Source organism: Sapajus apella, unplaced genomic scaffold, assembly GCF_009761245.1.
Source record: "Sapajus apella isolate SASKATOON/1434 unplaced genomic scaffold, GSC_monkey_1.0 scaffold89, whole genome shotgun sequence".
In the NCBI taxonomy this organism is placed as follows: Eukaryota; Metazoa; Chordata; class Mammalia; order Primates; family Cebidae; genus Sapajus; species Sapajus apella.
Window position 1 is genome coordinate 3,028,453 of NW_022437029.1, and position 20,720 is coordinate 3,049,172.

The 20,720-nt window shown below is 45.3% G+C and overlaps 1 protein-coding gene across 6 annotated transcripts in view; it reads right to left on the reverse strand.

The window, feature by feature from the left end:
• AFF3 (AF4/FMR2 family member 3) overlaps window positions 1-20,720 on the reverse strand; it is a 618,932-nt gene that overhangs the window by 40,172 nt on the left and 558,040 nt on the right. For all 6 annotated transcript variants that reach the window (XM_032255274.1, XM_032255272.1, XM_032255273.1 and 3 more), the window contains 3 exons: window positions 15,708-15,894; window positions 6,483-7,577; window positions 1,063-1,187 (listed from right to left, as the gene is read on the reverse strand). In XM_032255274.1, coding sequence (XP_032111165.1) covers window positions 1,063-1,187; window positions 6,483-7,577; window positions 15,708-15,894 — 1,407 coding nt within the window. The remainder of the gene's footprint in view (window positions 1-1,062; window positions 1,188-6,482; window positions 7,578-15,707; window positions 15,895-20,720) is intronic.

The following is a 20,720-nucleotide window of genomic DNA, read 5'->3' on the forward strand; positions in this document are numbered from 1 at the left end:
GACATATGGTTTGTATTCCTCACTGCTAAGAAATTATGGAAGCCACCAGATCAGCTAGAAAGGTTATTTAGTGCATTAACAAGCACATACATAACAATACCAGACATTTAAAAATATTTTGGGACCACAATTTCCCATTTCCCCTTTCCCAATATTCTGGGCTGCCATCTACCCTGCACAGAGGACTGAGGAGTGGGCAGCGCGCAGGGGCAGCCCTCGCCTTCCTTCCAAGGTGATCCTGCTCTGCAGTGGGCCTGCGTGTGTGCACCCTCGCTCTCCAATTTCCTCGCTGAGTTTTAGCACCGCTCTACATCTTTTCCTAACCTTTCAGTTTACATTTTTATGTGTTGTGCTGAGACATTCATCTCCCTTTAAAATTCTATGTATATGGTCAGGGAGGGTGAGGAGTGTCTTTGAGAGGAAAAGTGGTTTCCGTGCTGTGGTATTTCAAAATAGAAAGAGCTTTTATGACTGATAAGCTGCTCGTTTCTAATAAATACCTGGGATCTTGCCTTGCTAGCAAGCCATTTATCACAGAGGGGATTCAGTGTTGGGTGGGTCCATGTGGAACCCCTTGAGAGGAGTGTCTGGGTGACCATTTAACCTTGGGAGCATGGACCCTTCTAAAACCACAATTTTAGTCTATATCCAATTAATTGCTTTAGGTGTTTCACATGGAGATTCAGCTTGAAGTGTGTTTTTCTTCATCTGTGTAATAAGCTTAGTGTTCTTATGAGTTTAGCGGTTGCCATTAAAATACTGATTTGAAATTCAGTTATTAAGCTTTTTTTGGGGGAAGGGCATATCTTGGGGAGTGCAGAGCTGTATGTAACTAGTAGCTTGTCTTTGGTTATAGACAAGCACCCTGCATGACTATTGGGAGCTATAGTGTGAGGCACTGTGTAGCCATAATAATAAGACTTGGGTTAATGGAGGGAGGGAAGTCTGCAGACCTAGACCAGAGCAGTCCTCAAAAAGCCAGACCCTCCTCCAACGCGGCAGGTGACTTTCAGACCCAGAGATCCCTCCAGCTCACTTCCACTTTGGAGGAAATGCACGTACCTGTTGATGTTCATGTTGCAGTGGTTTGCAGACAAAGTATTACTGGCAGAGGTGGCCAGTCTTGAAGAGCTCTCTTTCTCTCCCTGGGCCTTCTTGATCTCCCTGTAGTTGTCTTCGATGTCACACTGTTTGGGAATAAGCTAAAGTCAATCAGCTCTGGATTTCAAGAGGTTATTATGAGCTCCCAGGCACCGACTTCCACAGAGCGAGGCCTCCTGGGAGCCCCGCTCACCCAGCTTCCCTGAAGAGCAGCCTGTGCGGCTGTGCCTCTGCCATAGCTTCCCCATCAGCTCCTCAACAAGCAAGGATGAAATCTGTTGGTTTCACAATTAACAGCTGCTGGAGAGGCGATGCACGACACGACACCATGATTCAACATTTTGGGAATTCTGGAAACTGCTCTGCCATCAACAGGCCCAGAATTTAGGCCTCCCAAAGCAGCCCTGGTCTGTTTTCACTGCAGCTCCAGTGGCACTCACCTTGGCATTTCTTGGTATCAGAATAAGGTACAGCAAGTGTGTGTTCTCTGGGATTCATGCCGTAAGGGCAGTGGTACACTTGGACTTTTCTGCTTTAAAAATTCTTGCCTCTTGGCCGGGCGTGGTGGCTCATGCCTGTAATCCCAGCACTTTGGGAGGCCAAGGCAGGTGAATCATGAGGTCAGGAGTTTGAGTCCCAGTCTGGCCAACATAGTGAAACCCCATCTCTACTAAAAATACAAAAAAAAATTAGTGGGGCGTGGTGGCAGACACCTGTAATCCCAGCTACTCGGGAGGCTGAGTGAGGCAGGAGAATCACTTGAACCTAGGAGGCGGAGTTTGCAGTGAGCTAAGGTCACGCCATTGCACTCTAGCTGGGGCGACAGTGCGAGACTATCTCAAAAAAAAAAAAAATCTTGCCTTTTGTGATCTGCAAGCAGAGGCTGTTATCTCTTGGTGCCTTAATTCTAGTTTACAGTTACCATCCCATGACATCTTAGAATCCATAAAGTACCTTTTTCTCAAACAGTACTTTGATTGGATCCTTGTTGCCATGATTGTGTTTAATTTTATTTATTTATTTAGAGATAAGAGTTTTGCTCTGTCACTCAGGCTGGAGTGCAGTTGTGCGATCATGGCTCACTGCAGCCTTGACCTCCCAGGCTCAGGCGATTCCCCTGCCTCAGCCTCCAGAGTAGCTGGGACTGCAGGTGTGTGCCACCAAGCCTGGATAATTTTTTGTATTTTTTTTTTTTTTTTGTAGAGATGGGGTTTTGCCATGTTGCTCAGGCTGATCTCAAACTCCTGGGCTCAAGTGATTCTCCCACCTTGGCTTCCCAAAGTGCCGGTTTGGCAGGCGTGGGCTATCAGGCCAGCCTCTGTTTAACTTTAGATGTGTTAGGGTGCAACACAAATACGTTCGGAAAGTTCCATTTTCCATGAGATAGCAGGAACCTAGGATGGTATCCTCAGGGCTGTCTGTAGTGTTTTCCAGGAGACAAGTGCCAGCCCCAAAGAGAGAAACACTCTGACCTTCTTGCTCTGGCTGGGATTTTGCCACACAGTCTCTGCCACAGGGGCTCCCAGATGCCCACACTGTAATAGTGCCCCCATGGAGCGCCCAAATTAGCTCCAGGGCTCCAGCAGGGTGAGACTCCACAAGTTTGACAGCCAGGTCTATAGGGTCCCATCTCCAGCACCCAGTACTGGGATATTAATGCCCAGAATACCAAGTAAAGAGCACTATAAAAATGTTCTTTCACTTCTCTTGTGTCTGTGTTTAATGATGATTCATTAGATTTTATGAGTACCACCAGGTGTCAGGCTTAGTATAAATGAAGTTTTTTAAGTTAAAAATGGCCATAATACAACTATTTAAACACAGTTTATTATGGAATTTTATGTACATCTTTCTGCACATCTCTCTCTCTCTAGCAAACTCTGTATGCCTGGGCAGCTATATATATTTCCCATCTGTCTATATGTTACCAATGTCTGTCTCTGCATATTTCATGTATGTGCATATTTCCATCAGCCTATTCATCTAGCCATCCATTCCAGAGATAACAGCCACACTCATTCCCAGATGATTAACTGATTGATTGATTCCTATGCTCAACAAAGATTGAGCACCAGCAAGTAATAAGGAAGACAGGGTGTACAGAGAAAAACCGCAGGAGGAACAGCGGGTAGGGAATAAATGAGCTGACATGTGTTACTGACTTCCATTGTTTGAACATATTGTGTGAATCTGACAATACTCCTGCAAAGATGTCAGCATTTTCTAGATGGAGAAATTGAAGTTCAGAGAAAGTAAGGTCACCTGATTAAGGTCACCCAGGAGGCCAAGGACCCTACATAACTTTCTGAGTCTAGTGCAAAATGAAAATGCTGGTCCCCTTGTTCAAAAAGCAAGAAAAGAGTGATGTTATAAAGCCCTCAACTAGAAAATATTTTCCTTTCTTTTAGTCTCTGCCACAGGGGTGTCTACAGTATTTGCTATATGTGTTGTACTTCTTTGGGCATGGGGATACCTTCGGGTGGGGTGGCGAGTGTAGCCTCTTAAGAGCCATGTCTGCCCTGGGACGAGGCATAAGTGTGCAGCCCACCAGTGTGGGTGTTCCTCTCCTGCCAATCAGAGGCCCTAGTTATGGTGCCCGAGTCCAGTCAGGCATTTCCCCAACAACCCACAGTGAACGGGCAGCCACCAGGGCATTGCAAGACCCCCTTTGGAATGTCTCACTACCTGGATCAAGGTTGGCCAAGAGCCATCCTATGCCTGCACCTAGGCCCTTCTTGGGGTGAGGGCAGCAATGGTCCCCGGACCAAGATGGGAAGGGGGAGACTGCTTAGGGCCCAGGGTACCAGGAGGTGGAAGAGCAGGCAGAACCTGCCCGGCAGAAACAGGCAGTAGGTGGGAACGCATTGATTCAAAGTTCCATATGCCCCTGCACATGTGCCATCAATTTGCAGCATCACAAATTGAAAGATAAAAGGAAAAATTTCAAGATGGCAGCCATAAGCATTCAACTCCAAGAGGTCCTGTATCGATGCACACCAGTGTGGTCCCATGCATTGGGCCCATGAAAAGCTGATCTTGTAGGAGGTAAATGGTAAAGATGGGATTTGAGGTCAGGTGACTTTGGTGTGAAAATCCACATACTTTCCATTAGATGTGAGCACTCTCAGGGCAATGGGAACCAACCATGGGCACCCACTGCAGACTAATGGCCACTGCTGGGTGGAAACTATGTTGGGGTCTCTTTATAAAATTATCTTTGCATCCATACCAAGGAAAAACAAAAAGCTGCCCCTTGAAGATATTTCTTTTCATGAGCTTTCTTGCAAGGGCTTCAAATTCTACTTTATAGGGATAAATTAGTTAATGTTATTAATACCATGTGCAGAACCACATCCTTTGGTACTTTTTTATATTATTTATTTATTTATTTTGAGGTGGAGTCTTACTTTTGCCCAGGCTAGAGTGAAATGGCGCGGTCTTAGCTTACTGCAACTTCTGCCTCCCAGGTTCAAGTGATTCTCTTGTTTCAGCCTCCCAAGTAGCTGGGACTATAGGCGTTCACCACCATGCCCGGCTAATTTTTTGTATTTTAGTAGAGATGGGATTTCACCATGTTGCCCAGGCTGGTCTCAAACTCCTGAGCTCAGGCAATCTGCCCACCTCAGCCTCCCAAAGTACCAGGATGAGAGGCGCGAGCCACCGTGCCTGGCCTGGATTTTAGAATAAATTTCTCTGGTCGTAGGTGCCCTTAGGTCACAAAGATGACTGTCATAAAAAAGGAGACTGTGTGCCTTCTCCATGCACACTTACAAACTGAGGAATACATTCATTGTGGCCAGGACAAGGTAACAAGCTGTACTCCTTAGTCCCCCTCTCAATCAGGGATTCAAAATAGCTGTGAAACGTACGTGTTCAGTCTTTTTTTATTGATAAGACTAGGCTGCCTTTAGAAAAATGGAAAATATATAAACCTCAGACTGATTTCTTATTGTGACACTTTGAAGCCAAACAGCCTGGGTTCATTCCTGGCTCAGCCCCTTAGGACCTACGCAACCTTGGGCAAATTGCTTTAGGGCCTCTGAGCCTCAGTTTCCTCTCTGTAAAACGGGCTTGACAATAATATTTGCCTCATAAAGTCATAAGGATGAAATGATTTAACATGTATAAAGTGTCTGGAGCAGCACCATCATGGGGACCTATATACCTGTGAGCTGTTGTTACTGAAAACTTTGTCCTAAATTTGGAGCTATCCATGAGTATTGAGATCTTGGTTTGTCACCCGCTGCATTTTTCACTGCGGTAAAAATTACTTTTGAAGATACATTAACAGAAGGGGTTAAAAATCCTCAGAATTGGCTTTAATGGGTGATTAAGGTATTCCCCTGTACAAAAACCTTTGAAATGGGCTGTGCGTTCAATGTCTGCTGCCAGAGATGCCCCATAGCTCCCCCTGTCCTTGCATTGCCTTCTCACTCCCTGGTCTCACCGCTTCCATCCCTGAGCCTGGATGTACTCAAATATCTCTCCTCTTCAGAGTCGTTTTCAGGGCCCCTCCACCATGAAGTTCTCCTTGATCAATGCCATGGAAAGCAACAGCTGCTGGTTCTGATGCTACATCAGGGTCTGCTGTATTCATTTTCACCTGCCACAGCCTTGAACTTAGTGAGGCCACTGGCTTTTTGGGTCAATGAGTGATCCCATCATCCATGTCATCTCATCCCATTCCTCCCGGCAAAGAGTGGGGTTCTTCATGTGTTTAGCTTTCTCACAGGCTATGCCTCCAGCTGCATGTGCACACACTAGATAAATATTTCCTATTTTGACATGCAGTGGGACAAGGCTTAATTATCTATAACTATAAAATAGGGATAATAGGCCGGGCACGGTGGCTCATGCCTGTAATTCGAACACTTTGGGAGGCTGAGGTGGGTGAATCACCTGAGGTTAGGAGTTTAAGACCAGCCTGACCAACATGGTGAAATCCCATCTCTACTAAAAATGCAAAAAAATTAGGTGGGGTGGTGATTGATGCCTGTAATCTCAGATACTTGGGAGGCTGAGGTATGAGAATCAGCTGAACCTGGGAGGCAGAGGTTGCAGTGAGCAGAGATCGTGCCATTGCGCTCTAGCCTGGGCAACAGAGCAAAACTCCCTCCCCCCTCCAAAAAAAAGGATTATAATAGTACTTCCCTCACTGAGCAGTTCTAAGGACTCACCCAAATTAGATGTTAACTGCTTACAACAGTGTCTGGATATAGAAAGTACTCTAGAAGTGTGTGTTAGGTAAGGACGCACAAAACTCCTGTGGCAGCCTATGGTCCCAACCAGCAGCTTGTGGGTGCTCTGCCCCAGGTACCCACAAGTTAAGAGACAGCCCCTTCCCCTCCATGCCCCTCCGACCCAGTCAGCCCCAGGCCTACCTTGCGTTTCCTCTTGGATTTTGGCAAAGTCTTTTCTGCAGGAGTGTCCGAGGTGTGGCTGGGTGGTGCACTCTCAGAGTCCTTGGTGGCAGGGGCGCTCAAGACCCCAGGCTCCTGGGGCAGGTGTTCTGGGATCCTGGACAGGAGGGTCAGGTCGATTTTGACCCAGAGAGACCTGACCTCATCACTGTCCTTTAGAGGGGAGAGAAGTTCGTTCCGGCCAAAGGGGACCAGCGTGTAGAACTGCTCCTCCAGCTCCTTGGCGATGTCACTGGTGGTCCTGGCGTTGATGGAGCCTACAGGGGCCCTGGGACCACTGCCCCCGTTGGCAGCAGCCTCCTTCAGCCTCTGGTCGTTCCCGGAGGAGGCAGAGGCAGCCACGGCCTGTGCTTTGGACAGAGGGTACTCCTCCTGCTCGGACTCCAGGTCGGAGTCCGAGGAGGAGGACGAAGATGACGACTCTGTCTCAATAAACTCCTTGGATTTGGGGACGATCCTGCTCAGCCCCCGCGTGCGGCGCTTCTCGCAGGTCACGGAGGAGCGCAGCTCCTTGCGGTGGCTCGCTCTGCTGTTGCCGCAGGGCCTGGTTTTGGTGGGCTCCGGGGGGACCACCACGCTCGCCCCCAGCGCGTCCGCGGCCGCGGGCTCCTCGGGCCGGTGGCAGTTGGCGCCGTCCGCGGCCGAGGTCCTCTCGGTGCGCCTGGTGGGCTTCTTGCCCGCTGACCTCCGGGCGGGGGCGGGTGCGTTCTCCGTGGGCGCACAGGGCACTGCGGGCGGCGCGGCGGCTGCGCTCACCGCCACCGCCACGGCCGCGGGCGGGGACTTCTGCTTCACGCCTTTACTCCCAGGGGCCTTGTTCGCTGTCCTCGGCCTCTGCTCCTCCTTGCAGGTGCTCTTGATCTCCTTCTCCCTCAGGCTGGGCTGGCAAATGTCGGGGAGTTTCCCACAGTCCTGGACGTCGTCTTTCACTGGGTTGTAGTACTGATTGCTCTCTGGCCCGTGGCTTTCATTTTGGATCAGGATAGGAGGCTTGTGGGGATTAACTTTGTTTAGCCATTTATCCAGCTGCCACTTGTTAGAAGATGCTGGTTCAGCCTGAAAACAGAAAACCGGCGAACAAACAAAACATCTTTCATTAAAGGCTCACTTAAAAGGGGCCTGGCTGTTTTTATCTTGACTTACTCCTCTAAGTGTATGTGCAGAAAACGAATGGGCTAGAAGCAAAAGGAAAACAGAAGCATTAAGTGTGTGCGGCAGCCGCATGTGGCATTCAGGATGCCTGGATGATGCTGTCCTTATCGGCCCATGGCACTAAATGTCCTTGCAGCAGTTTGAAGTCTCCTTGGAAAAATAAGGAAAGCATTGTGCCTCGTTAGAACCCATTTCCTAGTACTTTTGAGTGTTAGTATAGATTTTTAAAAAAGTAATTATACATATGTGAACTTGAGATTCCCCAAAACTTAACTGGAGATTAGTTTAGATGTCCTAAGCATTAAATCACTTGTTTTCTTTGGTGAGACTTAAAATTTGGGGAGATCTGAAGAGAGGACTAAGTGGAACCTATAATCCCAAACAATTAACACATGAGTTACGTGTTGAAGGCAGGCAGGCTGTCGTTGTTTGGTGGTAGGAGCAAAGACCTTGGGAAGGTGGCTTGTTTTGCACATAGAACTATTTCAATGGGACTTGCGCATCTTTGGCAGCCTGACTGGGTCAGTCTATCCTCAACCTGCGTCTATCACACTTTGCCAAAACTATTTCAGACATGGAGTTGAGATGGAAACCTTTCCTGCAAGCAGTTTTGCTAACTTATAGCAACTCATGACAGTCACTGGTTTTGAACTGTGGCCCACAGGTTGGCTCTAGGGTTGTGGGTGTGGGATGGCCAGGGAATGCCCTGAAATGGATGGGAAATGTGTACACGCATTTCGTTACTGGAAGAGGTCTGTAGTTTTCAGTTGTGTCTTTAAGAATCTATGTCTCAGAAAAGAAAAATTAAGGACCAATCCAATAATTTTATAGGGAGTAAATGCTGATGTCTAAGAAAAGTCTATTTATCCAGAATTATGATTATTAAGAGAAAACAGGTGTATTGGGAAGTCTAGAATTTTGGCCAGAGTATTTTCAATTTCACAAATTGAAATCAGTAAAATATTTTGGCTGATTAAGGTGATGTGTTTTTCCTTCCCTATGGCCTTCCACCTTTCGAATTTGTGGCATGCATTGTTTTAGGGAGACCAGATACCAGGCTAGAGTAAGAAGACACTGCTTAGCTCCATACTTCAAACTTGATCAGTTCAAGTCTAGAGCAAATTGGATCTGTTGCCAGAGAAAAAATATCTTAACATAATAAATTTGACCATCCGATCTTTGACAAACCTCACAAAAACAAGCAATGGGTAAAGGATTCCCTGTTTAATAAATGGTGTTGGGAAAACTGGCTAGCCATGTGCAGAATGCAGAAATTGGACCCCTTTCTGACACCTTACACTAAAATTACAGACGGATTGAAGACTTAGATGTAAGACTTAACACCATAAAAACCCTAGAAGAAAACCTAGGCAAAACCATTCAGGACATAGGCATAGGCAAGGACTTAATGGCTAAAACACCAAAAGCAATGGTAACAAAAGCCAAAATAGACAAATGGGACCTAATCAAACTCCACAGCTTCTACACAGCAAAAGAAACAGTCATTAGAGTGAATCGGCAACCCACAGAATGGGAAAAATTTTTTTTGCAATTTACCCATCTGACAAAGGGCTAATATCCAGAATCTACAAAGAACTAAAACAGATTTACACGCAAAAAACAAGCCCATTCAAAAGTGGCGAAGGATATGAACAGACACTTTACAAAAGAAGACATATATGAGGCCAACAAACATATGAAGAAATGCTCATCGTCACTAGTCATCAGAGACATGCAAATCAGAACTACATTGAGATACCATCTCACACCAGTTAGAATGGTGACCATTAAAAAATCTGGAGACAACAGATGCTGGAGAGGATGTGGAGAAATAGGAACACTTTTACACTGTTGGTGGGAGTGTAAATTAGTTCAACCATTGTGGAAGATAGTGTGACGATTCCTCAAGGACCTAGAAATAGAAATTCCATTTGACCCAGCAATCCCATTACTGGGTATATATCCAAAGGATTATACATCATTCTACTATAAGGACACATGCACACCAATGTTCATTGCAGCACTGTTTACAATAGCAAAGACCTGGAACCAACCCAAATGCCCATCGATGACAGACTGGACAGGGAAAATGTGGCACATATACACCATGGAATACTATGCAGCCATAAAAAACGATAAGTTCGTGTCCTTTGTAGGGACATGGATGAGCCTGGAAACCATCATCCTTAGCAAACTGACACAAGAACAGAAAATCAGACACCGCATGTTCTCATTCATAGGTGGGTGTTGAACAATGAGAACACATGGACACAGGGAGGGGAGCATCACACACTGAGGTCTGTGGGGGGGAACTAAGGGAGGGACAGTGTGGGGTGGGAAGTTGGGGAGGGATAACCTGGGGAGAAATGCCAGATATAGGTGATGGGGAGGAAGGCAGTAAACCACATTGCCGTGTATATACCTATGCAACAATCTTGTATGTTCTTCACATGCACCCCCGAACCTAAAACGCAATAAAAAAAAATATATATATATACACACACACACATTAAAACAACATAGTAAATTTGAAAAGCTTCCTCTGAAATATCAAGGTTTGTTTTTCAACAGTGAGGCCTGTGTTAAGAGCAGAACTCAGGGCTCTGGGCCTCACCTCAGGCATTAAGGATCTGAGGAGGGGAGGAGAGCGCTCTATCACAGACTCAGGGGCCCTGGCTGAGTCCGGGGCACAGCTCAGGGAAATGGGAAGCCTCTGATGGGCCAGAGTGGGCTGGGGCCGAGAGAAATTGGCCACAGAGCATTGGGATCAGGCAATCAGAGCTATAGCAGGGACGGTGGACATCCAGCCGGTTGTCCCAAACCAGATGGGACCAACTGCACTTCAGGGCAGACTGGCACAGGGTGTCTGGTAACTTGGAGAAGCAAGAAAATTTCAGTGGAGGCCAGAATGAGGATGGAGGCCCCTTCCATGGGCTGTGAGGACGCAGAAGCCATCCTAGAGTGCAGGTGGGGAGGGGGGAATCCCCTGGCCCTGACACCAATTCTGGTCTTTGACATGACTTTTTTTTTGCTTGTTTTCATGCTGCCAACAGAACCAGGGGCTCCAGAGAAATATGCAAACGAGTAGAAAGAGAGATCGTTTTTACACCTATAAGTTCTATGTAAATCATGACCTCGCTTTATGTGGCTTCTCTAGAGAAAGGGAACATGGGAAACCTATGGAGCACGGCCAGTGCATGTGGCAGTGGTAGATGCCCTCCCATGGCCAGAGAAAGCAGGACAGCGGGATACGGAACAGTTTCTCGGCCAACGGGGAATCCCTTGTCTCCCCTGAGATTAGCTGAGAGTGCCTGAAAACTAATTTGGTGGCAAAAATCAATGACTTCTAATTTTGTCTCCCTCAACCCCCATTTCTCTCATTAAGTCAGTGCCTTCACCTGTGCCTCAGCTTCCCTAGACAAATGGGGCACAGTAAATATGAATGGATGCCAAAGGGGCCTCCTGCAGAAAGGGTACACATATTGGGAGAGGGCAAACACACATAAGGCAGAACACAGCCCTCACGCTGGCCCCGCCACTGCGTGTCACACTAGCTCTCCCTCACTGCCACCATCCGGAGCCTTCTACAGCTCATATCTCCTATGTGAGAGAACATGGAAGTCTGTTTGTGGCCCAAACACAGCTGCCTATGGGAAAATTCACACTGACACTTCCTAGTAGGAGCATTAACAGAAGGGCAGAATTTAATACATTTAGTACAGGCTCACTGTATGGTATGCTTTAGGGTCATTTTTTCTGCACTTCACAGCTGAAGAAATCAGTTTGAAGTACCACTTTCAACACATCACTAAATCTTACTTTTTTTTCTCAAGGATCTACAATAACCTCCTATTGCCTCTCAAACAAAATCCAAATTCCTAAGGCTGGCGTTCAAGGGCGTCCATTATCTTGCAATCATCTTTCATTGCCAGAATACCTACACTTTAACTCCCACTTCACATGTATTATCTCATTTAACCTTTACAGATAAGAAATGTTATCACCCTTAACTTGTAGATGAGGCTCAGAGAGGCTAAGGGATATACCCAGAGCTGCTAAGCTACTGGGCTCCACCAAGACTGACTTTGTACTCATCTAGCTTTAAAGACCAATGGTCTCCGCTGCTGCATCGCCGTGTCTCCAAACCACTATTTGGCATAGCCTCATGAAAGGGAGGCTGCATTCCTTTGAGAAATGTCGGTCTTCAACTTAAAATGACAGAATGAGATCTTAATTTTGGTGAAAACACCAAGAACACTCCAAACAGTACTTGTTGCCCTCTGTTGCACTCAATCGCGTTGTCTTTTGATGTTTATATTTGTTTCATATGCATATATGTCTTGTGTCTTCAAAAAAGCCAAATGCTTCTTTCAGGTGAGGGGCAGGTCTCTGGTTTCTTTAGTATCCCTTGCAGCATCTATACTAGGTCAGGGAGGCAGATTACTATGGCTCTCCTCCTAATAAGAGCAATTCACAATGAGCTGTCACTCCAGTTGTATCATTTATTCCTTTATCGCCATCATTTTTCCCCCCACAACCTCACAGATTAGCCAGGGCAGGAATGTGTGCCATTCTGGAAATGAGGCAATTGTGGCCAAGGAAGCTTCAAGGACACAGAATATAGTAGCGGTGAGGAGGGGAAACTCAGGCTGCAGACGCCAGTCCACTGGTATGTGGCTGGCCACAGTCTGCTTCCTGAGCTGCCCACCTAGGGTTTCTGCTCAAGGTTCTTGTTTGTTTGCTGGCTCGCTGCTTTATATTTTCAGCCGTGACTCTCCTGCCTAACTGATCTTCCCTCTGACTCATGCACCAGCTTTTCACCATGCACTCTGGCCCCGCTTCATCTAAATCCTTCAAGTACCCACTGCCAGAGACCGCACAGGCACCTAATAAATGAGAAGCTTGTTGAATTAGTGAGCAACTTGAATCACATTTCTGCTGATTTTTAAGAATAATCTAGGGCAGCATTTTCCAAAATGTGCTTTTAGCTCCTCTATCCTACGAAGATGGGTTTCCAGAGTCAGATGAATTTGGGAAGTGCCACAGTAGAAAACACAGTATACCTGAGCAATAGTTAAGGGCTGGGTGATGATTCTGTAAGTAAAGAGGTGGGATAAACCTATTTTATCCCGGATCGCCTCAAGATTATGTGTCCAGGCATTTTTTCTTCACATAATATTTATTACATGCCCAACAAAGGTTGAGGGAGCTCCGTGTGTGGGGGCAACGTGTTAGCTGAGTGGAAAAGCAGCTTCCCCTGCAAAGCTCTGGTATAAGAGGCTGTACAATGCTCGGAAAGCAGATTAGATTCCAGTGAGAAGTAGTCTGAGACCAATGAAGCCCACATCATGCCACAGAGAGGGCCCCTCCATGCTACGCAGGAACATGGCATTACCATACTACAGTGATTTACATGAAACAAACTGGCTCTCAACACACACAGCCAGAAAGGACATCTATGCAACTCAGCTGAGCCCAGTGGGTGTTCTGAGTGCTGGCACATGGTGAGGAGAATGCAGGGCGCCTCCTAGGCCCACAGCAGGATGTTACAGCAGGGGAGTGAGGAACAGAAGCTTTCTGCTTCAAAGCAGCACACATGGATCTGAGCAGCGGAATGTGAGGTGCATGGCTATGAAGAGCCCGACTGTCATGTGTGGTTCAGGAAAAGGAATCTTACTGCTCTCTCTAAGGTGACCTGAGCCAGCACTGCCACAGCCAGGCAGCGAGGCTGCGGAGGACAGGCAGGGTGATGTTACTTCCTGCCTTTGTCATTTGCAGTCTGCAAACTCATTTTCTTCCTAAGGGTGTATGTATTTGTATTATCCTTAGGAAAAATGTTAGAATAACTTTACTTTTATTCCAACAAATACATTTCTTTCCTGCAGAAAGAAAGAACGGGCAGTGTGGCTAATACATCACCTGCCGCTTCTGCAGTCCTTTGCGTAGGGAAGCCAGGAATTCAAAACCACGTGTGGCCTCAGGTGACTTAAACTTTTAGGACTGACTCCTTTAGGAGGCTCTTGCCCCCTCTCCTTAGTGAGGGGCCTCTGATAGCTGCTGGAAGAAATGACAAGAGCCTCCTTTCATCACGCAGGAGTTCAGGTCTTTGTAATTATCTCAGTGACATTTAGAAAGCATTTGCTTAAAGCACTTTATAACTGTACTGCTCTTAAATGAGGTTTCAGCCAACGCGGGAGCTCTAGGACCTACATTTTGGCATGAGAATAAAAATGAACGTTCATGAATTTAACCTGCAAAGTCACAAGGAGGAGGCTGGATGAGTGATCTTCACAGACACACACACTTTTTGGACATGCCCCCTGCCTGCCCTGTCCTTGCCCTGTCCCTGGGACTCAGCTATTTCTTATAACTAAATATTCTGGAATTTCTCCATGAAGTACAGCATAAAGCAGGCTTCTGAATCCTGCTTAACTCCTCTACTTTAGTAAACTCCTGTATTTTTTCAATTCGAATCATCCCCATTAGAATGTCAGCTATGAAGATAGGGACATTTTCTGTCATATAATCGCTGTATTCCAGAGCCAAGTACTGTGCGACCTATGCTCAGTAAATATTTATTGAATGAATTCTGAATGAGCGAATGAATTAGTGAATGAGTAAATGAAATTATGCTGAAGGAATAATAATTTAGTTTCTGGGAAAAGTCAAGGTTATCTTACCCTAAGGTTTTCAAAGGTTAATGTTGCTAAGAACCTTCCCCTTATACAAAGGTAGATGGGTGGATAAATAGATGGACAGATAGATGGACAGGCAGAGACAGAACCTCATGGGAAGGACAGCGTGGCGAGACGGCTTGGTTCAGGATGAATGGAGAGTCCTAAGTCAGGGCAGAAAGGTGCCAAAAAGAAAATGAGGGCTGTGAAGAAACAAAATCTCCCTGATTTCACAGTGCTCCTGCAAAAAGCCTCAGCCTCCTGAAAGAAGTGGGGAGGAGAAAAACATGAAGGAATTGAAGAGCCACTCTGTGAACCTGAGATGGAAACACCACTGCTTTCAAGTGTGCTAATGCCTAAGTCATCGCCATAAAAGCTGGGGATGGGGGGCTGATTGGGTCCATTGAGGTGCTCCCTTCCCACTGCAATGGTTTGTAGAAGTGGGTTTGGTTCCATTTCAGAGGCTATTTAGAAATTTGCCCCCTCAAATAATACAGAGGGTTGTAAGTAAAAAATTAAACCTGACAATCATGGTCATGTCAAATGTTTACACGCTCAAGAAGGGTGTGTATTTTATTCCTTGTTTAGAAATTACAGTCTATCCTTAGAGCTCTGCAGCCTGGAGAAGTTTCTCCTGGCCCTCTCCCAAGAAACCTCATGCTCTGAATTACTATTTAATTTTCCCCTTTCTACTTTAAAGTAGAAATAGCAATGGTTTTTATTGGTACCTTCTAATGTTTTTGTAGGAGGCACCTAAATCTTCCACATAGATACTCATCATAGCTATAAAAGGTTTCATTATTATTTGTAGGCTGATGCTAATTTTTCTTTTTATATTTTCACAAAGAAAACACAGTTAAGAAGGTTTTATTAATATTTATAGCCCTTGTTCTTCTGATCTGTGACAAACAGCAAAAAGCTAAGAATCTGACCATGTCCAATCCATAAAACCCCTTTCCCTGTGATTTATGGGTGGCCACAATTCCCAGGCAGTGAGCGGCCCTGTTCAGTGACTGCCCTGGCTGACCCGGAGGGAGACATAGGCCACAGGTTATTTCCTATCAATGATGTTTACAGCATACTTGGAAATTTCTGAAAGTCGAGATAGAGATTTGGGGGCAATGAAAGTTGATGTTTCTGTACTTCAAAGGAAGCTGTGTAATTAGGGGACTGTGAGGAGGGGACAGCGTGGGGAAAATGTGGAGCCCAAAGCCCACAGCCTCCTCCTGTCCAGCCCCTGGCTTGGGGCTCTGCAGGAGGGAGGAGACCTGCAGCAGTGTGACGGCTACCATGCCAGGACTTGCTATCCTCATAGAGACAGAAGTGGGCAGAGGAGGGGCCTGAGCCAGGCAGTGCTTACCTCGGGGCTGGAGAAGTGGGGGGGCTTGCTGCCCTCACTCTCGCTGGAGCTGCTCTCGGTCTCCGAGTCGGATCCGGAGCTGCTCTCCGAGTCGCTGGAGGAGCTGCTGCTGCCGCTGCTGCTGCTGCTACTGCTGCCCTTGCTGGAAGGCACTGAGGCTCTGCAGTTGGGCTGCTGGACCACGGCGCTGCCAGCCCGCGAGGCCCCCAGGAAGGAGTGGGAAGGAAAAAGCCAAGTGAGCAAACAGGAAAACACCATCCAAACTGCCATGCACCCCAAGAGAGAGGAGGCACGAAGGCCACACATCTGTCAACCCTGACCTGGAACTCAAAGAGCAGGCGTCGAGGTCAAATCATCCTAAAGGTTAAAGCAACTCATATACAGAATAAAATCAGGAGTAAAATTGGTGCCCCTTGGTAGTCAGGCACTGGTTATTTGTGTGGCTATTTTGGAAGGGAAGGTGGCATTACATCCCAATGGCTGTTTCTATTTTGCTGCTGTTCTGGGAATGGCTTTTCAAATGCATCCCCAAATCCAATCATCTACAAAAAATGCAAGGAAATCCAAAAAGCTTGAACTATTTTGCAAAGTGTGAAAATGACTGCTTTATTTTTGCCCTAGAGGAAAAATGCAGCATGATGGCAGGGATTAGGCAGAGGGCTGTCAGGAAGGGCACAACGTTCTGCACTGACCATTCATGGCCTGCTGGAAGGCTCCAGAGACTGACAGACTATCCAAGTTAATGTCTTGCTTCCTCCCTTTTCCCACCTGTAGTTGACTGCTGCAGTGATTACAGGTGCTGGCATGTTGTTACAAACAGTAACTTTCCTTTGAGCCCTTTCCTAGAGAACTGCAGATCCCTCACGGACACACTTTTGTATGTTCTAGACTTTAAAATTCAATCCCAGTGCTATGGCTTATATGAAGTGCATTTCACATTTATACGTGATGCTTATATCCATGCTGAAATTTGCCAGAAAGTCATTACATACTCAAAGATAACAAGAAAATTGACTGATGCTTTCCAGTAGTAATTAACCATAACAATTCAAATAGCACACATCCACCCAGAAAGTGTTTGAGTGAAAAAGAAAATTTCAGTACTCACATAATATTCAACATCTTCAAAGTCCTTTATTAACAAAATTGAAACACACCTTAATGTGTTCTTTTGAGGTGAAGCTCTAAACACCAAAAATGCCGGTCACTCTTGTATGTTGAGTCAGCAAATATCTGCTTCCTTCCAACTGTGACCAGTGCTTCCATAGGACCAAGCATCAGTGAAGGCCAGGGGCCAGGGAGCTTGTGAGGGTTTATAGTCTCAAGTGCAAAGCAGCCTGGACAAGGTAAAGGACTCCTTTCACCCATCCCTTAAATCTTTGATACATGCTTTGCCCAAGGTGGACTTTCATAAATCCTGGGTATGGGGGTGGGGATGGAGGTAATACTCATTGGAGATTTGTTTCTATAAAAACGACCAGAAAAGAAACTATCTTGCAGGAAATCTAAAAATAAAAGCATCTTTTGGAACGGCAGGGTTAGGGGAACCAGAGTTTTAACATAACTTTCCCTAGTGGGGTTTTTATTTCTTCCACCAATGTCACGGTCCATACTGATTGTCTGACAAAATTCTTCAGCATCAGACAACATCTGCACGTTCATGCCTTGCCTGAGCTGCAGCGATTTCTTTTCTGGCCTGTTATTTGTGTCTGGAATTGAGTGAGGGATCCTGAATCTTAAGACAGAGTAAGGCAAGGGACAGTTAGAGCTCAGGGACTGTAATATTTCTTTCCTTCCTTATGAACAAAAATCCTTTTTTCCTGTTGGCTGAATTGAGATGGTTACTATCAATAGAATAATAAAAAAAGACTACTGAATTCTGACTGCACATGAACATCTGGGATCCATGTTAATAGTTCGTCGAATTTGACAGAAACAAGCAATGGGGAAAGGATTCCCTATTCAATAAATGCTGCTGTGAGAACTAGCTAGCCGTATGCAGAAGATTGAAACTGGACCCCTTCTTTATACCAAATACAAAATCAACTCGAGATAGATTAAAAACTTAAATGTACAAACTAAAACCATAAAATACCATTCAGGACATGTAGGCAATACCATTCAGGACATATAAATGGGCAAAGATTTCATGACAAAGGTGTCGAAACAATTGCAACAAAAGCAAAAATTGACACATGGGGTCTAATTAAACTAAAGAGCTTCTGCACAGCAAAAGAAACCATCAACAGAGTAAACAACCCTCAGAATGGGAGAAAATTTTTGCAAACTATGCATTTGAGAAAGCTCTAATATCCAGCATTTATAAGAAACTTAAACAAATTTACAAGAAAAAAACAACCCCATTAAAAAGTGGGCAAAGGACATGAACAGACACTTTTCAAAACAAGGCATAAATCGGGCCAACAAGCATATGAAAAAAAAGCTAAACATCACTGAACATTAGAGAAATGCAAATCAGAACCACAATGGATACCGTCTCACACCAGTCAGAGTGGCCATTATGTAAAAGTCCAAAAATAAAGGTGTTGGTGAGGTTGTGGAGAAAAAGGAATGCTTATACACTGCTGGTAGAAGTGTAAATTAGTTCAATCATTGTGGAAGACAGTGTGGTGATTCCTCAAATACTTAAAGACAGAAATACCATTCAACCCAGCAATCCCATTATTGAGTATATACTCAAAGGAATATAGATCATTCTATCATAAAGACACATGCACACGTATGTTCATTGCCATGCTATTCACAATAGTCACACTATTCATAATGGCCAAACTATTCACAATTCTATGTTAAGACACAGAATTAACCCAAATGTCCATCAGTGATAGACTGAATAATGAAATGTGGTACACATATACCATGGAATACAATGTAACTATTAGAAAAAAAGATTATATCCTTTGCAGGAACATGGATGGAGCTGGAGGCCATTATCCTTAGCAAACTAACACAGGAACAGGAAACCAAATACCACAAGTTCTCACTTATAAGTGGGAGCTAAATGATGAGAACACATGGACGCAGAGGGTGAACCACAACAGTGGGGCCTATTGGAGGTGGAGGATGGGAGGAGGGAGAGGATCGGGAAAAATAAACTAATGGGCACTAGGCTTAATACCTCGATGATGAAAGAATCTGTACAACAAACCCATATGATACAAATTTACCTATGTAACAAACCTGCACATGTGCCCCTGAACTTAAAAAAATAGTTTTTTGGCATGTCCCAAAACACTGCGGGGGAGACACACAAAAATAAACAAAAAAGCAAAATGACAAATGGCCCAAGTGTCCTTGTTAAAAGACTGGGGGTGGGGGACATAGATGTGGAGGAAAGATATGTGTTTCTCTGCCACCCTCTGGAGTGACATCTGCCAAAGATTAGCAAATGAAGATGAATAAAGAACATTCTGATTGGCGATCAAACCCACCGGACATCATAGAAAACCGATCAGTACATTCTATCTGCTTTCAATCAACAAAAAACATGATGCTGGTTCTGTGTGCACTGGGCTTTCTGTGTATAGTGGAGGCAGCAAGGTGTGTGGGATTCCTTGTGGCTTGTACCACAAAGTGAGTGTCTTTAAAAAGTGTCCACTCAGCAGTTACCATGCTGCCTGTCTTTAAAGGCTGCGGTCCTAAAGTGGTGAGGCACACTAGCATAAGGAGGCAGCACCTCCGATCTGAATTATATCGGTAGAAAAACCTTACACTTTAATGTTTTCCTTTCTTAAATTAGGAAATTCACTTAAAATGACAGTTTTACTGGCATAACTATTATTTGTTTTTAAAACAGCTGAGAGAGCCAAGAGTTTAGGTTTTTCTTCATACGTTACTTATAAGGGTTGTGAAACTTATGATGTCTGGATTAAATACACTCACGTTTCAATGGTCCTGGTAAAGACTACAGTATGTATTATGTCTAGAAACAATCATGGCAAAGATGAGGACAGATTTTCCTGGAAGGGCGCTGGTGGCTCCTGTTGTGGGATCAAGATCACTCTCCCCATTTCCACGAAGGCAGTTGCTCTAAACTGACCTTGCATGGAGCCTTGGGGTCAGCTGACCATTCTGGCCTCAATGTAGTGACTGCTCCCGTCATGGGTGCTCACAGCCACTTTACCCATCATGGGGCAGCTGCAGCAGCAAGGGTGGCAGAGCCAAGATGAGGAAGCCAGGAATGGCCCTCCCTGCAGACAAGTACTAGTGAAAGGATGAACTTGGCTAAGCCACATACACACATATACATACATCTATGGAATTTGTTGTTGCTCAGGCTGGAGTGCAGTGGCAATCATAGCTCACTGCAGCCTCGAATTCCTGGGCTCAGGCAATCCTTCCTCCTCAGCCTCCCAAGTAGTTGGAACTACAGGCATGTACCACCACACCTGGCTAATTTTTGCATATATATATGCAAAATTCATATATATATATATATAAAGACAGGATCTTTCTATGTTGTCCAGACTAGTCTTGAACTCCTGGCCTCGAGCAATCCTTCCACCTCAGCCTCCCAAAGTGCTGGGATTACAAGTATGAGCCACTGCACCTGGCCTAGGCTTTATATATTTAAAATTACAAACGGAAAATTTTAGTGTGCCAATTGGTTTTCATGTTTACATACCAAAGATACTTTAAAAAAATTAACTTAAGCCTGGGCAACATAGTGAGACCCTGTCTCTACCAAAAAACAAACAAACAAAAAACAAATTAGCTGGGTGTGGTGGCATGTGCCTGTGGTCACAGCTACTCAGGAGGATTACTTGAGCCTGGGAGGTAAGGTGTGATTGTGCCACTGCACCCCAGTCTGGGTGACAGAGCAAGACTCTGTCGAAAAAAAAATGATAGTGGAATTTTTCCTGAAATGATAACACGGACAGCTTGGACAAGTTTCAGCATAATACCTACCACCTTCTTGGACCCAGTGCCATCTCATGAATGGTGCCATTGACAGCAGCCGTGAAACATTGTTAAGATCATGGAATAAAAGTC